Source organism: Ciona robusta, chromosome 9 (assembly GCF_009617815.1).
Source record: "Ciona robusta chromosome 9, ASM961781v2".
Taxonomy (NCBI): domain Eukaryota; kingdom Metazoa; phylum Chordata; class Ascidiacea; order Phlebobranchia; family Cionidae; genus Ciona; species Ciona robusta.
Genome location: NC_143243.1, coordinates 476,189 through 496,706, shown reverse-complemented (window position 1 = coordinate 496,706; position 20,518 = coordinate 476,189). Strand labels below are relative to the sequence as shown.

Here is a 20,518-nt window from a genome sequence, read left to right as displayed (position 1 = left end):
TTGAATTTTAACGCAGTTGTTTATAAAGTTGTATTTTTACCGCATAATCCAGTTAAATGTACACTCAAGTAAAAGTAAAAAGTTCATGGATATATTAAAGCTTCGAAACTAAAGTACAATGCACCTTTATGACATCACACAAGCTTTTATCCCGCATATTATGGACAATAAAAGGAAGGAATGGCTTTCTGTGATGCAACAATGGTGCATTGTTACTTTAGGAACTCGCACAAAAGCAATTGTGGCAATCTATTCAAGCATATGCTGCATTATAATGGAATAATAAAAAGGGGAAAATATAAATCTTGGGTAAAAATATTTAAAAAATTTCAAGTTCCAAATCAAGCCCTTGTTATATTTGGTAATAATGCAATGGCTACCTTTCTATAGTGAGGGCCATCGGGTTTAAATGAATTGTGCCTCTATGCACTATTCTATATGGGTGAGGTCCTACAGCGAGGCACGTCATGTAACCTCGATTTTACACCAGAGTTGCATCAATTAAATGGGTGTAAAGTTGTGCATTATAATGTTTATACCACTATACCCTTTATCATATTTTTAAATAAAAAAAAAACAGTAATATTACGGACAATATAAATATCTTGAATAAACATAACACTTGGTTGGAAAGAATGAAGGGGTGTGATTGGTTGGTTTGAATCATACAAGAGCTGTGATTGGTTGGTTTGAATCATACAAGAGCTGTGATTGGTTGGTTTGAATCATACAAGAGTTGTGATTGGTTGGTTTGAATCATACAAGAGCTGTGATTGGTTGAAATACCCCACACATATAATCAGCAACAGGTAAACCTTTTGTAAAGTTTTTAAATATTAATTTTTGCAAAAGAGATTAAAATTATAAAGCAAGAACAATTTCAAGGACTATAATTTATTGTTTGTCGTTATAGGCATTAATATTGTATATCAGGTTATTATCAAGAATTGTTACATTATTTCCTAAGTCCAGTATATTACAAAGGCCTAATGTTGGTACCATTGTAGGTATATGTGCTTCAACCCAGTGGTCACTAATGCGTTGTCTAAATTATCATCATAAATTTAGACAATCGCCCACAAAGTTACATACATGGTAACTCGTATGCGGGCACGAGGTGCATAAAACAAAACACCTGTGTTGTAACGACTGTTGTTGCCCCGCCACCCACAAAGTTGCATGTGTGATAGTTAATCCTATTACCGACTGTTACTTTGATGTTATTATTAACTAAACCTTTTCATCTCAACAGCTTCGTCCACATTTTGTGGAAGTTTCCTCGTCTTGGTTTCCGGTAGCAACATGACAGTGGCCGAGGAAAGCGCGATCAACCCTGCTGTTATGTATGATGCTGTGGCAGTGTTGCCGGATTCACCTGGATTTGGAAGGTGGGTATGTTGGGTATATTTAATTTGGAAACACTGGGTTTGTATGTATTTTATAAAGACTAATTGTTTAAATGGACTAAGCCAACTCTGGCATAGCGGCTTCATGGCGTTCCACACTGTGTGGCCTCCTCCATATAGAACAGAAACAGAATGTGCATATACAATGTTGAGATAATGGGTCAACTCTGCCTTAAATCCCAGGTCCCATATTGTGCATTATTGTAGGACCTCACCCATATAGAATACTTTTGTAATACAGAACAATTGCGGAAGACTCTTATTGCAAATTCTTAAAATTAATGAAAGTCTAAACCAACCAAAGTATGTTTAATGTTAAGTAACCCACCCACGAATATAATAAACGGTGCAACAACGGTCCCAGCCCGACCAAAAGATGAGGCTGTAGCAAGTACTGTGTGTCGAGTGCCTGTTGGAAACAACTCCCCTGTGTAAGTATATACCACCCCGAACGCAAGGGACAAACCAAGTTTACTCAACATTGTAGCGATGGTCACCACTGTTGTACTCCCTAGGATATAAATAAAGTTTAGAATAACCTCAGGAATCAGTTTAATCATCTTATATTTCTGTTGTTGCTGCCAGGTGTACTATAATTATAAGATCTTGCCTATTTTAAATTGTGACCCGCAGTGAACAAACATATGAATGAAACAAATCTAACTTATTGGTTGTAATGTTTACTGATTAATCCAGTGTGGGATAAGTCATAAGCAGGACATCCCAGGTCTCTATATTCCACTAAAAATTCCACCCATATAGAACACACTAATATATTGCCTTTATTTTATTATTATGTCTCTTTCATATTATTAGACCTCATCCATAACTAAAGCATGACTCACAAATATCCACAGTTAGCCTGGCTACCCTGCCACCCCAGATTTGTTGCCTATGTGAATGTGCCAATATTCCAACATCCCAAGTGTGTATGAACACCCCAGCCAACATACACAACTTACATGATATCCACAGTGGATTCGCAGCAACCAACGCAGCAGTGACCCCCATCACGCCCGAGTACGTGTTCCGTCTTCCCCAAGCCTCCACAGCGACATAAAACATACAACACGCCAATAATTCCATCAATCCAGCAAACATCATGTTTAGAAAGCGGTCCCCGCTTAAGCTGTTGGTGTTTAATGCGATCGTATAGTAACCAACCGTCACTACAATCCTGTGAAAAAAACAAATTTATTGAAAATTTAAAAGAAATAAAAAAACATTTGTCGGGCCCCACCCAGGACAAGTTTCGGAACAATTTATGAAGTGCGTTGACCAAGGACACCTGCCAATGGTCCTTCGGATAACTGTAGGATACTGCGTTCAATGCTTGGTTTGTTACTGATCCACGTATGATTTCTTGGGCAAGATACTTAATTACAAGGGCCAACTGTGGCCTAAATCACAAGTCTCATGGCATGCCTCAATGTAGGATCTCTGCTATGTACACTAGAATAACTATACTACCATACATAGTACCCCACCTACCATGCCCATATAATGATCAAGTATCTCCCAATAAGAATCGGTTTCTTAATCAGTTCCCCAAAAGTTTTCAGACATCCTTTTGTTTCATCCTCTCTCTTAGCTTGGAAAACTTCTTCCTCATCCTTCGTGGCCGTTTTATTCATCTTCAAAATTTTCAGAAGTATTTTTGCCGCATCATCATGTTTCCCGTTGCTCTTTAGCCATGACGGCGACTCATCAAGTAGCCTGGATGACAATGCACTTTTTTAAACGATGACTATGTTTTAGACTGCCGTAGTGGCTTAGTGTCCTTGGGCACTTAACGGACATTGCTCATTTGCTCCAAAAGTGAAGCAATTTACATTTGAAGTAGCAACATGAATTTGTTTTGTTCTAAACAATTTCTTATCCATTTAAAACCGTACCCATGTACCCCATTATATAGGGGGGAGCTCTTACTGCATGTCAGAATATTTGGCAAACCAAAAGGCTCATTACCGCAATACAACCACACAAACATTGTTCTTTTAGTGAATACGTTTACTTTATTATACTAACATTTTGTCTGTTTAGAGAAATTTTCAGCCACTGCATCAGGTTACAACAATAATATAAACTACCTTACCAATAATACGGAAGGTACACAACCCCAATGAGTCCAGTGAACCTTAGGTACCATCTCCAATCTCTAAACAGGAAAGCTACCAATGCAGTGAGCATGTATCCGCATGAGTAACCAATGTTCATGAGGAAAACTATGAGAGAACGACATCGAGGAGGAACCATTTCAACACCTGATGAGGTTTGTATTCATTAGTATTTGTTCATCTCCTTAACAATAATTGCTACAATATCTGTAGTTATATATAGTAGGGTGGGGGAAGATGGGACACCTTTTCATTCTATTTTCTTGTCCCATTTGGCAGTAAATAAAAAACATTCAAAGAATTATAAAACCGTATCCTCACGACTCCCATAGACGCCCACAATGTTAGCAACATAAAACCTAGGTATCCGTTAGTTACTTGGCAAGCGCTGCAACCATTATGCTATGTGGGACCCATAAGTGACCACTGGGTTGGAGCAAGCATTATAACACCACATACTCACCAAGTAACACAGCTGCCATAAAGTTCACCAAGCTCCCGGATCCAGATATGAATAACATCACAGCGTACGTTATGACACTGTTAGAAAAGCTCATGCTCATTGCAGCAATGAATTGTATAGCAGTGAATATAAGAAAAACTTTCTTTCTTCCAAACCTGAAGGGTTTCATTTATTTAAATCTTGGTTTAAGTCCATTTAAGGTTGTATTGTTGTTTAGTTCTATAGTATGTGGGTTGGGTCCTTGTTGGGGTTTATAAATTTATGGGGAAGTTGGTTCATTGCCCCAACACTCAGATCACTGCAAGCACAAACCATTAGTGACAACTGGGTTGGAGCAATGTCTGTTAAATGTCTCACCCAAGGATAAATACAGCTTTAAACCCGGTGGTCTTTAGTTATGATGCAATCCTAACCACTCAGCCACATCACCAGACTTGACCATTTTATAAACCAAAACACGCCAGTATTATATACAAGTAATATACTTTACCTATCAGACAACACCCCACCAAAGAAACCTCCCACCATCTTCCCAATGAAATAAACAGAGACAAGAGTTGGTCTCATCCATGCCTTGCTACAAACCAAGCCGAACTGTAATGTAGGTTCCTTAGTAGATAACCAACTTATTATAAGTAGCACCCTGGGTGATGGGTCCCAGATCCTTTAGTGCCTTGCCGTAGGGTAACATCCATATAGAATAGAATATAAATCAGCAATGAACTGGTGCCATGGCTCGATGGTAGGAATGTAAGTTTTGTAACCATAAGGTATCTGGTTCGAGGCCCATTGCTGATACCATAGTGGGCTTATGTGTCCTTGGGGAAGACATTCAATGGCAATTGTTTCAACCCAGTGGTCACTGATAGGTTGTCCAAATAATCAGCCATACATAAAAAAATCCCACACAAAATTACATTCATGGTAACTTGTAAGCGAGCCTGAGGTGCATGAAACAGAACATTCGTGTTATAACGACTGTCGTCTCCCAACCATGCGAGGATAAATAAGTAACATTGTCCCCACACACCATATAACCCGTACCTCACTCACTGCAGACACCTCTGGACCTTCAAATATAAACTTCGTACACGACACTGTGGACAAACAATCACCATTATTCAAACACAATGCAATAATATTTCAACACAACTTACCAGTGTTCCCAGATATATTTTGGTAAGTACATGAACTTTTCAATTGGTCATCACTGGCATTTATGTTGCTTGTAAAGTTGCTCCAGATCTTTGTAGAGTTTGCCTTTAAAACAAGTTAAGGTAAAAAGTTATATGTGTGTTTAACTGTATTATGTTGTGTTTTTACACCTCATGCTCACCGTCGGGTTATAACATGGGTTTCTTCTTATACACCAGACACACACGGTGTATTCATACACCTCATGCTCACTGTCGAGTTATAACATGGGTGTCTTCTTATACACCAGACACATGTGGTGTATTCATACACCTCATGCTCACTGTTGAGTTATAACATGGGTGTCTTCTTATACACCAGACACACATGGTGTATTCATACACCTCATGCTAACTGTCAAGTTATAACATGGGTGTCTTCTTATACACCCGACACATATGGTGTATTCATACACCTCATGCTCACTGTCGGGTTATAACATGGGTGTCTTCTTATACACCAGACACACATGGTGTATTCATACACCTCATGCTCACTGTCGAGTTATAACATGAGTGTCTTCTTATACACCAGACACACATGGTGTATTCATTCAACTCATGCTCACTGTCGGGTTATAACATGGATGTCTTCTTATACCCAGACACACATGGTGTATTCATACACCTCATGCTCACTGTCGAGTTATAACATGGGTGTCTTCTTATACACCAGACACACATGGTGTATTCATTCAACTCATGCTCACTGTCGGGTTATAACATGGATGTCTTCTTATACACCAGACACACATGGTGTATTCATTCAACTCATGCTCACTGTCGGGTTATAACATGGATGTCTTCTTATACACCAGACACACATGGTGTATTCATACACCTCATGCTCACTGTCGAGTTATAACATGAGTGTCTTCTTATACACCAGACACACATGGTGTATTCATACACCTCATGCTCACTGTCGAGTTATAACATGAGTGTCTTCTTATACACCAGACACACATGGTGTATTCATTCAACTCATGCTCACTGTCGGGTTATAACATGGATGTCTTCTTATACACCAGACACATATGGTGTATTCATACACCTCATGCTCACTGTCGTGTTATAACATGGGTGTCTTCTTATACACCAGACACACATGGTGTATTCATACACCTCATGCTCACTGTCGTGTTATAACATGGGTGTCTTCTTATACACCCGACACATATGGTGTATTTATGCACCTCATGCTCACTGTTGAGTTATAACATGGGTGTCTTCTTATACACCAGACACATATGGTGTATTCATACACCTCATGCTCACTGTCGGGTTATAACATGGATGTCTTCTTATACACCAGACACACATGGTGTATTCATTCAACTCATGCTCACTGTCGGGTTATAACATGGATGTCTTCTTATACACCAGACACACATGGTGTATTCATACACCTCATGCTCACTGTCGAGTTATAACATGAGTGTCTTCTTATACACCAGACACACATGGTGTATTCATACACCTCATGCTCACTGTCGAGTTATAACATGAGTGTCTTCTTATACACCAGACACACCTGGTGTATTCATTCAACTCATGCTCACTGTCGGGTTATAACATGGATGTCTTCTTATACACCAGACACATATGGTGTATTCATACACCTCATGCTCACTGTCGTGTTATAACATGGGTGTCTTCTTATACACCAGACACACATGGTGTATTCATACACCTCATGCTCACTGTCGTGTTATAACATGGGTGTCTTCTTATACACCCGACACATATGGTGTATTTATGCACCTCATGCTCACTGTTGAGTTATAACATGGGTGTCTTCTTATACACCAGACACATATGGTGTATTCATACACCTCATGCTCACTGTCGGGTTATAACATGAGTGTCTTCTTATACACCAGACACACATGGTGTATTCATACACCTCATGCTCACTGTCGAGTTATAACATGAGTGTCTTCTTATACACCAGACACACATGGTGTATTCATTCAACTCATGCTCACTGTCGGGTTATAACATGGATGTCTTCTTATACCCAGACACACATGGTGTATTCATACACCTCATGCTCACTGTCGAGTTATAACATGGGTGTCTTCTTATACACCAGACACACATGGTGTATTCATTCAACTCATGCTCACTGTCGGGTTATAACATGGATGTCTTCTTATACACCAGACACATATGGTGTATTCATACACCTCATGCTCACTGTCGGGTTATAACATGAGTGTCTTCTTATACACCAGACACACATGGTGTATTCATACACCTCATGCTCACTGTCGAGTTATAACATGAGTGTCTTCTTATACACCAGACACACATGGTGTATTCATTCAACTCATGCTCACTGTCGGGTTATAACATGGATGTCTTCTTATACACCAGACACATATGGTGTATTCATACACCTCATGCTCACTGTCGTGTTATAACATGGGTGTCTTCTTATACACCAGACACACATGGTGTATTCATACACCTCATGCTCACTGTTAAGTTATAACATGGGTGTCTTTCTATACACCAGACACACATGGTGTATTCATACACCTCATGCTCACTGTCGGGTTATAACATGGATGTCTTCTTATACACCTGACACACATGGTGTATTCATACACCTCATGCTCACTGTTGAGTTATAACATGGGTGTCTTCTTATACACCAGACACACATGGTGTATTCATACACCTCATGTTCACTGTTGAGTTATAACATGGGTGTCTTCTTATACACCAGACACACATGGTGTATTCATACACCTCATGTTCACTGTTGAGTTATAACATGGGTGTCTTCTTATACACCAGACACACATGGTGTATTCATACACCTCATGCTCACTGTTGAGTTGTAACATGGGTGTCTTCTTATACACCAGACACACATGGTGTATTCATACACCTCATGCTCACTGCCGAGTTATAACATGGGTGTCTTCTTATACACCAGACACACATGGTGTATTCATACACCTCATGCTCACTGTTGAGTTATAACATGGGTGTCTTCTTATACACCAGACACACATGGTGTATTCATACACCTCATGCTCACTGTCAAGTTATAACATGGGTGTCTTCTTATACACCAGACACACATGGTGTATTCATGCACCTCATGCTCACTGTCGGGTTATAACATGGATGTCTTCTTAAACACCAGACACACATGGTGTATTCATACACCTCATGCTCACTGTCTAGTTATAACATGGGTGTCTTCTTATACACCAGACACACATGGTGTATTCATACACCTCATGCTCACTGTCCAGTTATAACATGGATGTCTTCTTATACACCAGACACACATGGTGTATTCATACACCTCATGCTAACTGTTGAGTTATAACATGGGTGTCTTCTTATACACCAGACACACATGGTGTATTCATACACCTCATGCTTATTATCGAGTCAGGATCCTTTCATGTTTATCCTCGGATTGGAAACCAAGGGGTTTAATACACGGGTGTTGCACACCATACATGTTGGCTTCATATTTGGTAAACCTCTTACTTGATAGTCTGTTCCTCCTAAGTCACATCGATAAGGTGGTATATATTGTATAACAAGTGATTGCAACACTGCAAACGGGTTGCAAACCGCTGATAAGGCAATCAACAATATCAACCTTTTCTCATACCGTCCAATGCCATGGAACAAATGTTTCATGATAATTGTTCCTATGTCTGTATGTTAAGTTGGTAATGTGTATATGGCTTGCACCATGAGGTTTACATATACACTAGGTACGAGGCTCGTTGCTGCTACCATGTATAAAACTTAAAAGCAATTGCTCCAGCTTGGTGATCATTTATGGATCTCCCAAATTGTCAGCCGTACAGAAAAACAATCACCCATAAAGTTACATACGCGGTAACTTGTAAGCGGGAACGAGGTGTCTGAAACAGAACACCCGTGTTAGACACATGAAACTTGATACAGCCGCGTTAGCCACTGTACCACCACAGTATACACAAACTATAAACCAAATACTGTTTGATCTGTAATTACGCTGTAGCTTTGACTGACGTTTAAAACCAAACTTCTCCGATCGCCTTCTCTTATCCTTATATGATTGCGGTTGAAATATGATTGACAGCACGGATGTAACTACTCCTCTACCACATAAACCCCATTGCTCGTTTGTGGTTAGATTTGTATACGAGGTAATTATAGATAATAATGTGGGGAAGATGGGACACCTTTAGCTCCTAATATCCAAATATCCTGATCGTGTTTTAAATAATTACCAACGGTTTATGAGAGAATACGGTTTTATAATTCTTTAAACGCTCTTTATTGACTACCAAATGGGCCGAGAAAATACAATGAAAAGGTGTCCCATCTTCCTGACCCTACTATGGTCCTATTCATTGCTAACTGTAAGCATTCTCATTCTGCTTTTGAGATAAATTGTAATTGCTTGATGCGCCAGGAAACCGCACTTTCCGGCCATATGATCAATGTTGTTTCTCTTGTTGCATAAACGTTGCATTGAGAACTCAACGCACCTCGCAGATAAACATCAGCAAATTGCCAATATTGGCTTGATTGTGAAACGCTATGTTGAAGTCCTTATTTCAAAGTTTAAATACGCGTTGCTACACCCTCGTTATCGCGACTGACGTTGTCCTGCTACGCGAAAGCGGCGAATTATGTAAGATGAAATTCACATAGATGTATTCCGTGTACAAAATGTGGATTTCTAGGAAAAGTGGGTTTGTAACGTGTGTCAGCGTGTGAAGCCTTATCTGCATTAATATTATACTGTGAGGTAAATGCGTTCCGTAAGCCCTTTAATCCTAGATTTATATTTCGGGTTTTAAACAATTAACAACCTTCTTTCAGAATCCAGGAACTATGGTTTCATTCACCTTTATCGCTCCATTTGGTAGTAAACGAAGAGTATTTGCATACATGTATATAACACAGAAATAAAAAGAGCAGAACGCGCAATTGCCCAAAACCGTGATATATTCTTTTTTTCTATTCACGTGACCGCCAACTCCGTCCCCATTTCGCTTGCTCTCTATTGTAAAAGATAGGCGCATAGTAGTTTTAGGAGGTTTTAGCTGTTTATTTTAAAAACGTCACCACCTTTATTTAAGTTTATTAGGCCAGTTTAGTTATTTGATAAGTAAACGCTTACAGTTTAGCGCTTGTTTAGAAAGTTGAATTATTTAATAAATTTAATTAAAAACGTTCAAACAAACGGTTTGTTAGAAATATATATATATATTTAGAAATCGTTTTTCCTTATAAATTTAATTAGGTCTAAAAACTACATAAACGCCCTGGATTCCATTAACTTCAACAGTAAACGGGAACGCCTCGCATTGAAACAGAGTGTATCAGCTCTTTCCTGCCGACATTGGATATGCGCGTTCTATTTTGTTAATTCCGTGGTTTAGTAAAGTGGGGGAAGACGGGACACTTTAGCACATAATAACCAAATATCCTGATCGTGTTTTAAACAAAATTTATGATGAAACGATTTTTTCGCATATTTACCCCTAAACGAGTGGAATTTGTCATCCAGCTAAAGAGTTTTCTCCTGCGCTAAATGGCTTTGGTCGACCTGTGTCGCTTCAAACAAATCTAAACACTTTTCATTTTTATAAAATAAAAGAAGAAGAAACAACAAATAAATTAATATCTACACCTAGCGTTAATGGTTAAGCGCAGGTCAGCGTAGATATTTCTTTGTTTGTTCTTTTTACACCGAGGCGAGTTAAGCTAAAATGTAAACGTCGTTTAAAACGAAGAAATATCTACGCTGAACAACGCTTAACTATTAACGCTAGGTGTCGTTGTTTGATATTTTTCTTTGTTTGTTCCTTATACCTCTCCTAAATGCATGCGCTGACATAAATTACAGATAGCAATGGGTGTACGACTTTTCTTAGGTTGGTAAATTTGCCTCAAGACAGTCCTTTCGTTATGTACACGTCGCAGAACTTATATATAATACTGTGGGGTAAGATGATTACCCATAATGTCCCATATTTCCCAATCGTGTTTTCAACAATTAACAACGCTCGTTTGGAGTAGCGACTCATTATAATTCTGTGAACATTTTTTTTCTAATAAATTTATGAAAAAGAATATTATAAGAACATGAACCATCTTAGCAATTATGTTTTCCGCCATTATTTTTTGTCTTTTGTGACGTCATCACATTATTCATTATCACGATTTGCACACGACACCAACGTATTTTTTGATTGATATTGTTTTGGTTTTCTGGTTTGTTTCATTTCCTATCTTCATGTTTCCGCCCATCGGACAGTTAACTGCGGCCACATCATAATTAATGTTAGCGGATTGTATGTCGAGTATAGCTTGGATTGGCTGGTTGGTTAAGTGTTTGTGGAAACTTATGTAGTAGGGTGGGGTAAGACGGGACACCTTTAGCACAGAATATCTAAATATCCTAATCGTTATCAACGGTTTATGGGAGTCGTGAGGATACAGTTTTATAATTCTGTAAATGTGCTTTGTTTATTACTAGATGGGACGAAAAAAATATTATGAAAAGGTGTCTCATCTTCCCCCACCCTACTATATAACTTTGTTGGTAAATAAACGAATGTATCTTTTTGCTTTTACGTAGCAACGCCGCGCAGCAGAGCGCAATACCACGGGTGTAGCAACTCGTCGCGTAATTTAACTTTAACATAGTGTTTCACAATCGAGCCAGTGTTGCCAATTAACATGCTTAACTACCGAGACGCGCAGGCGAGTTGAATATATGATTGACTGTGGCATAAGTAAGATGACAATGCTATGTTTATGAAGTTGGATTTGAATACGATCTTATAATTACCTCGTCTGACCACAAATGAGCAATGAGGTCCCTGTGGTAGGGAATAGCCCTTCACTGGCCAACATACGAGCTGTCAATCTATCATCTAGTTTAGCCTTCACATGCGTCGTAGTTTAGCCTTCACGTGCGTCGTAGTTTAGCCTTCACGTGCGTCGTAGTTTAGCCTTCACATGCGTCGTAGTTTAGCCTTCACGTGCGTCGTAGTTTAACCTTCACGTGGGTCGTAGTTTAGCCTTCACATGCGTCGTAGTTTAGCCTTCACGTGCGTCGTAGTTTAGCCTTCACATGCGTCGTAGTTTAGCCTTCACGTGCGTCGTAGTTTAGCCTTCACGTGCGTCGTAGTTTAGGCTTCACGTGCGTCGTAGTTTAGCCTTCACGTGCGTCGTAGTTTAGCCTTCACATGCGTCGTAGTTTAGCCTTCACGTGCGTCGTAGTTTAGCCTTCACATGCGTCGTAGTTTAGCCTTCACGTGCGTCGTAGTTTAGCCTTCACGTGCGTCGTAGTGTAGCCTTCACGTGCGTCGTAGTTTAGCCTTCACGTGCGTCGTAGTTTAGCCTTCACGTGCGTCGTAGTTTAGCCTTCACGTGCGTCGTAGTTTAGCCTTCACGTGCGTCGTAGTTTAGCCTTCACGCGCGTCGTAATTTAGCCTTCACGTGCGTCGTAGTTAAAAAATAGCTACGACGTCTTTGCGTGACATTGAATATGTTTCCATGAATACAGATTATTTAGAGCAGAACAAGCAAACGTTCGTAATTATATTTTCCACTTGTTGTACAATGGACAAGGAAGTAAAAGGATCGGAAAAGTTAGTTTGTTATTTAAGTTATTGTTCATCTCTTGGTATTTTAACGGTTAGAGTGGTCGTCTCTAGATCAGAGTATGCTGGTTTAAGGCTCGTTGCTGCTACCATTGTAGGCGTATGCGTTTATATGGCCAAGACACTTAAAGTTAATAATTCCTACCCAGTGGTCACTATGGGTCAGCCATACATAAAAACAATCACCCACAAACCTAGATACATGGTAACTTGTAAGCGGGCATGAGGTGTATGAAACACACCCGTATTATATCGACTATCGTTGCCCGACCACACATATAAGTTACATTCAGCTATTTATAGTCTCCCAAACTCCATTAGAATATAATGCACATAAACCAAGGTAAATAATCCACAGAACCACATGGAGCAACCAGGTCGAGTTTTTCCTCTCATTACTTGGCTATGTCATTGGACTTGGTAACTTATGGAGGTTTCCCTATGTTTGTTACAGGAATGGAGGAGGTGGGTGGTGACTTGGTGTTTAAATATTTAAAGTGTTGTTGTTCTGTTGTATGAATATTATGTGTTACAAAATAAGTAACAGACGAAATAAAGTCCAACCAAAAGTATAAAAAATATATATTTCGCCTAAATGACATCGTCAGTCTCCTTTTCATATAGATTTCTTTATAGTGTAGATATATGAGTATGTAGATACATGTATATATAAATATGCAAGTTATACACAGGTGCCTTCCTGGTTCCTTACTTGGGTTCAATGTTGATCATTGGTTTGCCAATGTATGTTGGTGAGATAGGGATGGGTCAATATACAAGGTCGGGGAAAATTAACGCTTGGAACAGAATCCCGATCATGAAGGTAAAGCAAGATTAATATTTGCTGTGAATTTTGTTTGATTGACACTTCAGTATTTAGACAGGCGGTTTTATAAAAAATTGTTGACACTTTGTTTTAATTTTTTTTACCTTTAATTGGTTGCAAACTTTTCACAGGTGTTTATATAAGTTACGTTGTATTTGACCGACACTTCAGTATTTTTGACAGCCAGTTTTACAAAGTGTCAACAAAACAATAACCTTGAACTGGTTGCAACACTTTTCACACGTGTTTATATAATTTAGGTTACACCCCATCTTACCTGTTACATTTTCTTCAAGTGACGTATCGTTTTTTCAACTTTATGGGAAGGTTTACAAAATGACCCAAACATTTTTATCTAATTGATCAATTTCTATTGTAAATATTTTGCATTACAGGGCATTGGGTTCGGCTCCATCATAATGTGTTTTTTTTCAATGCCGCCCTATATGATGGTCATGTCATGGTCGTTATTTTACCTTGGACATTCGTTTAATTCCGATCTTCCTTGGGCAACTTGTGGTACGTTTGTTCAACAAATACATTTTCTCGGGTTTTATTTTATGCTGATACCATTGTGGGCGTATTTGTCCTTAAACGGTCACGTAACGGAAAATTGCTGCAACCTAGTGGTCACTAATGAGTTGTTCAAATTTTCAGCCATACAGAATAACAATCACCCACAAAGTTACATACATAGTAACTCGTAAGTGGGCACGAGGTGCCTGAAACAAAACACCTGTGTTATAACGACTGTCCTTGCTGTGCCATGCGAGGATAAATAAGTTACTTTCATGCATTTACGTCTTACACCACACATAGGTCATCATTGGAATTCGAACTCGTGTATCAGTATTGCGCAATCTAGTTCAACCAACCTGTCAATCAACCCACAAACTAACCTGTCAATCAACCCGCAAACCAACTTGTCAATCAACCCACAAACCAACTTGTCAATCAACCCGCAAACCAACCTGTCAATCAACCCACAAACCAACCTGTCAATCAACCCACAAACCAACTTGTCAATCAACCCGCAAACCAACCTGTCAATCAACCCACAAACCAACCTGTCAATCAACCAAAGCACCAACTTTTCATATTCCCAAAGCTCCTTATCTCAGGTTCAATTTTGGAGGTTAGTTTTACTCAATGTTTATTTTATATGGCTATGGGTCCCAATTTTGGGTCTCAATTATTTTTGTTTTACATAACATTTATTTTCCAATCATATCAGTTTAAACCAAGGGTCCCTAATTTGGGTCCCAATATTTACCTAATAAATCTTTAAATTATAACATATTTAGCCGTCATGATTGTTTAAAATTAGACTCATATCTGCTTACCCACACACCTAGTACAAACAAGCCATCTTTACAGAAACTATGTTTTCCAAAATGGTGACCTTGAATACACGTTCAGTTGGCCGATGTTGGTATGCGTGGTTGTCGCTCACTTTATTGTGTTTGTCGTCATTATTAAAGGGATCAGATCAAGTGGAAAGGTGGGTGAAATAATGTCTGTGGGGTGGCAGTGTGTGTTTTATATCATTATATTCAAAGTGTAATTCAAACTCAATCATTTTTTTCTGTGTGAGTGACAGTGAGGCATGCCATGGCATTTTAAGTTCAACCTTTGGGCCAGAGTTAACTCATTACTTCAACGCATGAAAATCTTATAAAGCAATATAAATGGCCTAACCAGTAATGCTAATCCATCTATTACTTGGTGTCTATAAGTCAACTCAGTGGGATCTAAATGATAGCACCCTGAGTGTTGGGGTAATAGACCTACATCCCAGGTGTGCCTCACTGAAGCAATCACCCTTATAGAATGAAACCTCTATTATTGAGTGTCCATAAATTGCCTCAGTGGGGTCTAGATGGTAGCACCCTGGGTGTTGGGGTAATAGACCTACATCCCAGGTCTAAGGTGTGTCTCAATGAAGACTTCACCCTTATAGAATGAAATCTCTATTATTGAGTGTCTATAATCTGCCTTAGTGGATGGTAGCACCCTGGGTGTTGGGTAACCTCACTTAAAACCTCACACATAACACCCCCACCACAGGTAGTCTATGTCACCGCCACGTTTCCGTACCTCATGCTCCTAACATTGCTCATACGTGCTTTAACACTCGATGGGGCTGGAGAGGGGGTTCGATTGTTTCTTGTACCAAAGTTTGGCGACCTTTTGAACCCACAGGTTTGTTAGTGATAATATAATCAATTTTGAGTACAGATGAGAGTTTTGTTTAAGGGCATGTATCTTATGTTTAAATTTTGAGCTGCATATGTTTGGTGAGTCACATAGCAGACTTTTCTCCAATCTAGTGGTCAGTAATGGGTTGTAATCATAACCTGATCTCATTGCAAGACATGTGTTTATATTAATTATTCTAATTCTGTGGTTCAGTGGTAAACACAGTATAACTTTCTATCCAGGTATGGGTTGAAGCAAGCGCACAAGTCATCTTAACCCTTGGCATCACTTACCCGGGCCTTACCGCGTTCGGATCTTACAATAAGTTTCGTAATGATTTTTATAAGTGAGTATTGTGGTTGTGTATGATGGTAGCAGGCAGAATGTAAATATTATTTCAACGGCACATCTGGTATGAAACACATGGTGTATTTCCAACTTTTCGTTGGCCATCCATTCCCTGAAGGTCTCGCCGGAGGAAAAGTTGGAAATACACTTCGTTTTTATACCAGATGAGCCATTAAAAGAATATTTAGTGTGCGTATGTGGTATTGTTGTGTATACTGGTGCCAAGTCCCACATAGAATATGATGTATTCTGTGTAAATAAATGTTAAAGTAAAACTTTGTTTGTTTTTTAACGATTTTTTCAAGATAAAACTTAAGTTTCCCAGATTTTTTTAAAACTTTTTTATTCCAGTTATTATAGCCTGACCATTCCATTAATTGTGTGTTTAGACAATCGATTTATGTCGTACCACTGGGGGCAGCAACATCGTTGTTAATGGGGGTTGTAACATTTTCGTTACTTGGTCACTTGTCACACACACAGGGTGTCAAGGTAGAAGATTTGATTCAATCCGGTGAGTGAATAGTTGTGAGAATACAATGTATTTATAAGGACAAAACTAACTGTGTTGGGCATGCATTAAATAATCACCCATAAAGTTACATGTAAGCGGGCACGAGGTGTATGAAACAGAACACCCGTGTTATAACGACTGACGTTGCCCCGCCATGTGAGGATAAGTAAGTTACATACGTGGTAACTTGTAAGCGGGCACGAGGTGTATGAAACAGAACACAGGTGTTATAACGGCTGTCGTTTTCTGGCTACGCAAGGATAAAGCTACATTTATTCTCATTAAGGCCAGAGATGGCTTATTATACTTTAACATAAACAAATGTTTTTCATGGCAGGTCCAGGGTTGGTGTTCCAAATATATCCAGTTGGATTATCTTTGATGCCTCTTCCACAATTCTGGTCGGTTTTATTTTTCCTCATGTTTATATTGGTGGCTGTGGATTCTGCTGTAAGTTGGCAGCGAGCATGAGGTGTATGGTATATATTGATATTTATTTTATAACGAGGTATCCGTTATATCTGCAATGTGTTGTGAGCTTAAGCTGGATGCTACCATTGTAGATGTATGTGTCCTTGGGCAAGACACTTAACGGCAATTGCTCCAACCAAGTGGTCGCTAAAAGTTGTCTTAACTGTCAGCCATATAATAACAAAATTGTCAGCATAGACAAATCCCATTCATCCATATATTAAAGCATGAAATTGATTATTTTACCCACAATGCAGTTTGCGGAATTTGAAGGGATCATCGTCGGTATTAGCGATGCATGCCCTATTATGACATCATCAACTAAATACCGTGCGTTGACGACAATAATCGTTGGGATTATGTTTTGTTGCATCACTATGGTTCTATTAACACCGGTAAGTGGTTTGTGTGGTAAACTATATCTTGGCCTGGATTTGAATCCAGGATCCCTGGTTCTCCAACCCTGGCCTGGATTCGAACCAAGGATCCCTGGTTCTCCAACCCTGGATTCGAACCCAGTGCATCAATAGGTGTAAAATTCTTGTTAAGAGATTAGAATTTGGGCCATACTTGACCCAGGGCCAGTTCATTGTGGTTCATACAACCAGCGTGACTCTATTATTATATTCCACAGTACGGACCTCGCATATTTGAGCTTGTATATTACTACGGAGCATCCACAATCACATTACTATGGCTGGCGTTGTTTGAATCCATCGCACTCGGCTGGTTTTGGAACGCCAATAAATTCTCGTGTGACGTCAAAACAATGACTGGACGCAGTTTGCCGAAGTTGTTCGAGATTTCGTTTCGTTTCATCATCCCAACTGTTATCACGGTAAACTAGTTTAAACAAGACCTGGAAGACATTCCCAAGGTTAAATGCTGCTGAGAGGTGTCTGAAACAAAACACCTGGTAATCCTTGCATGGCCCGAAAAATGACAGCCTTTATTACACGGGTGTTCTTGCTTTATACACCTCGTGCCAACTTACAAGTTATCATGTATGTAACTTTGTAGGTGATTATTTTTCTGTACTGCTGACAATTCAGTCACTCTATCAGTGACCACTGGGTTGGGGAAACTAATATTAAACAACAATTTCCCTCCAGGCGATATTTTGTTTCTATTGTTCACAATGGCAGCCATTATCAGTGGGCGAATACATTTACCCTACATGGGCGAATGCAATTGGCTGGTTGTTAGCCGCATCATCGATGCTATGCATTCCTATTGGTGCGTTCGTGTTTCTATGGAAACAAGAGGGAAATTTAAAACAGGTGAGTTGGATTTGTTGTCTCGATTCAAACATTTATTTAAGTTTGGTGATTGGACAACTTTGGCATCATTCCTAATTTCCATAGCTCGCTAAAGCCATCACCCTTATAGAATATAATCTCTATTATTGAGTGTCTGTAATCTGCCTCAGTTGGCTCTAGATGGTAGCACCCTGGGTGTTGGGGTAATATAACTACATCCCAGGTCTCAGGTGTGCCTCACTAAAGACCTCACCCTTATAGAATAGAATCTTTATTATTAAGTTTCTATAAACTGCCTCAAGGGGGTCTAGATGGTAGCACCCTGGGTGTTGGGGTAATATACCTACATCCCAGGTCTCAGGTGTGCCGTACTAAAGACCTCACCCTTATAGAATAGAATCTCTTTTATTAAGTTTCTATAAACTGCCTCAGTGGGGTCTAGATGGTAGCACCATGGGTGTTGGGGTAATATAACTACATCCCAGGTCTCAGGTGTGCCTCACTAAAGACCTCACCCTTATAGAATAGAATCTTTATTATTAAGTTTCTATAAACTGCCTCAAGGGGGTCTAGATGGTAGCACCCTGGGTGTTGGGGTAATATACCTACACCCCAGGTCTCAGGTGTGCCTCACTGAAGACTTCACCCCTATAGAATAGAATCTATATTATTAAGTTTCTATAAACTGCCTCAGTACGGTCTGCACTCTGGGTGTTGGGGTAATAACTCCGACCTGATTCCCAAGTATGAGATGGGTATAGATGTAGAACCTCATCCATATAAAATACAAATATTGAATACCTTTGTAATTTATCCTCAGAAATGGATACAAGCGTTCCAATACCAGGGTACTACACTTGTTCCACAGAGTGATTATACTGATACTTCTGTATAAAAATCTTATTGTTACTTACTCTGTATTCAATGTTAAGAAATAAAGGACATTTATCCAAGTGTGGCGGGGCAACCGTAGTGGTTACAACCCAAGTTTACTTTGAAAAACCTCGTATTTGATTACAGGTATTTGGTTTGATACACCTTGTACTTGCTAATACATACAAATCGTTTCAATTTGCAAAAGTTTATGACATTGATGTATGCAGCTGTGGCGCATACATATGGTAGGGTTGCTTGCGGGATGGTAAAGGAAGAGTGACAGGTTTCATCAAATTTATCTGTATGGCTGGACCATTGGCTTTGGGTTGTTAAGGTTGTGCCGACAATGGTAGCAGCAGAGTCCGTATATAAACATATACGACTCTCTGGGTAGCAGTATTGCTCAGAGTGGTGTTGCTTAATGAGCTGGCATCATTTGGTTACAATTGGCTACGCGCATTGCAGAAGTTTCCATGAAAAAGCATTTATTTGGTTTTAAGCCATTTAAAAAACTTATGAGAACTTGAACATTCAAGTAGGTATATAATTTATTTTAATTTATTTCTGAATAATGCCTTTGGAGAAATATTCAGTTGACACTCCCCAGTAAATGTAAATAAGTTGCGGTAAATCACTCGAGCATGGAGCGTAACCTAGCAACGCTTGGAACGCCAAATCAGCTGTGAAAGTTGCCAAGATTTTAACGAGTTTGCTTTTAGGTAATTTATCTAATTTTAAATGTAATTAACGCGATAATTGGCAGTAATTAACGATTATTTGTAATTGTGTTGAAATATCCCAAAAATTAATGCTCTATTATGTAATTTTAAGTTAAATCGTTAAAGTATTTACGGTATCGTGCTTAAAAAATATTGGAATTTATTATGGATATGACTGACTGTCGTATACTCGTTTTGTTTGTATTTACTTGTTAGAAATACTAACAGTACTACAAAACTTAGAATTTTGTAAGTATATATTGTGTTTGAAAAACAGTGTTATTTTTTATCTTTGTTTCTTTAAAGTTTTTAACTTTTATTTGAAAATTCTTTTTTTGTTTGAAAATTCTTGAAATTGAAATTTAACTTTTGTTTGAAAATTTTGTTTGAAAATTTTGTTTGAAAATTTTGTTTGAAAATTCTTTGTTTTTTATTTGTTTAAGTTGTGACTTTTCTATTAATCTTGTATGTTAACTATGGT

General features: G+C 38.9%; 2 protein-coding genes across 4 annotated transcripts; one reads left to right on the top strand and one right to left on the bottom strand.

The window, feature by feature from the left end:
- Positions 1-5: 5 nt before the first annotated feature.
- LOC149730530 (organic cation transporter protein-like) lies at positions 6-9,763 on the bottom strand. Its single transcript, XM_089884411.1, has 11 exons — positions 8,696-9,763; positions 5,144-5,246; positions 5,031-5,083; positions 4,477-4,580; positions 3,987-4,141; positions 3,502-3,670; positions 2,898-3,122; positions 2,369-2,583; positions 1,735-1,917; positions 1,237-1,375; positions 6-815 (listed from the first exon to the last, which is right to left on the bottom strand). Exons 1-11 carry the CDS (start codon positions 8,849-8,851, stop codon positions 800-802), a joined length of 1,518 nt encoding a protein of 505 aa, XP_089740537.1. The 5' UTR covers positions 8,852-9,763; the 3' UTR covers positions 6-799.
- LOC149730529 (sodium- and chloride-dependent GABA transporter 2-like) lies at positions 3,540-19,513 on the top strand. 3 transcript variants are annotated; one of them, XM_089884408.1, is made up of 16 exons: positions 3,642-3,678; positions 4,484-4,587; positions 5,045-5,165; positions 13,184-13,290; positions 13,518-13,648; positions 14,047-14,170; positions 14,471-14,786; positions 15,029-15,152; positions 15,719-15,853; positions 16,093-16,196; positions 16,588-16,712; positions 17,050-17,162; positions 17,441-17,578; positions 17,818-18,021; positions 18,296-18,463; positions 19,263-19,513. In XM_089884408.1, exons 5-16 carry the CDS (start codon positions 13,547-13,549, stop codon positions 19,335-19,337), a joined length of 1,728 nt encoding a protein of 575 aa, XP_089740534.1. In that variant the 5' UTR covers positions 3,642-3,678; positions 4,484-4,587; positions 5,045-5,165; positions 13,184-13,290; positions 13,518-13,546; the 3' UTR covers positions 19,338-19,513. The 3 variants fall into 3 exon arrangements, with proteins under 3 accessions (XP_089740535.1, XP_089740534.1, XP_089740533.1); XM_089884409.1 differs by lacking the exon at positions 4,484-4,587 and having other exon boundaries at positions 3,540-3,678; XM_089884407.1 differs by lacking the exons at positions 3,642-3,678; positions 4,484-4,587; positions 5,045-5,165 and adding an exon at positions 10,949-12,813.
- The last annotated feature ends 1,005 nt before the right edge of the window (positions 19,514-20,518 follow it).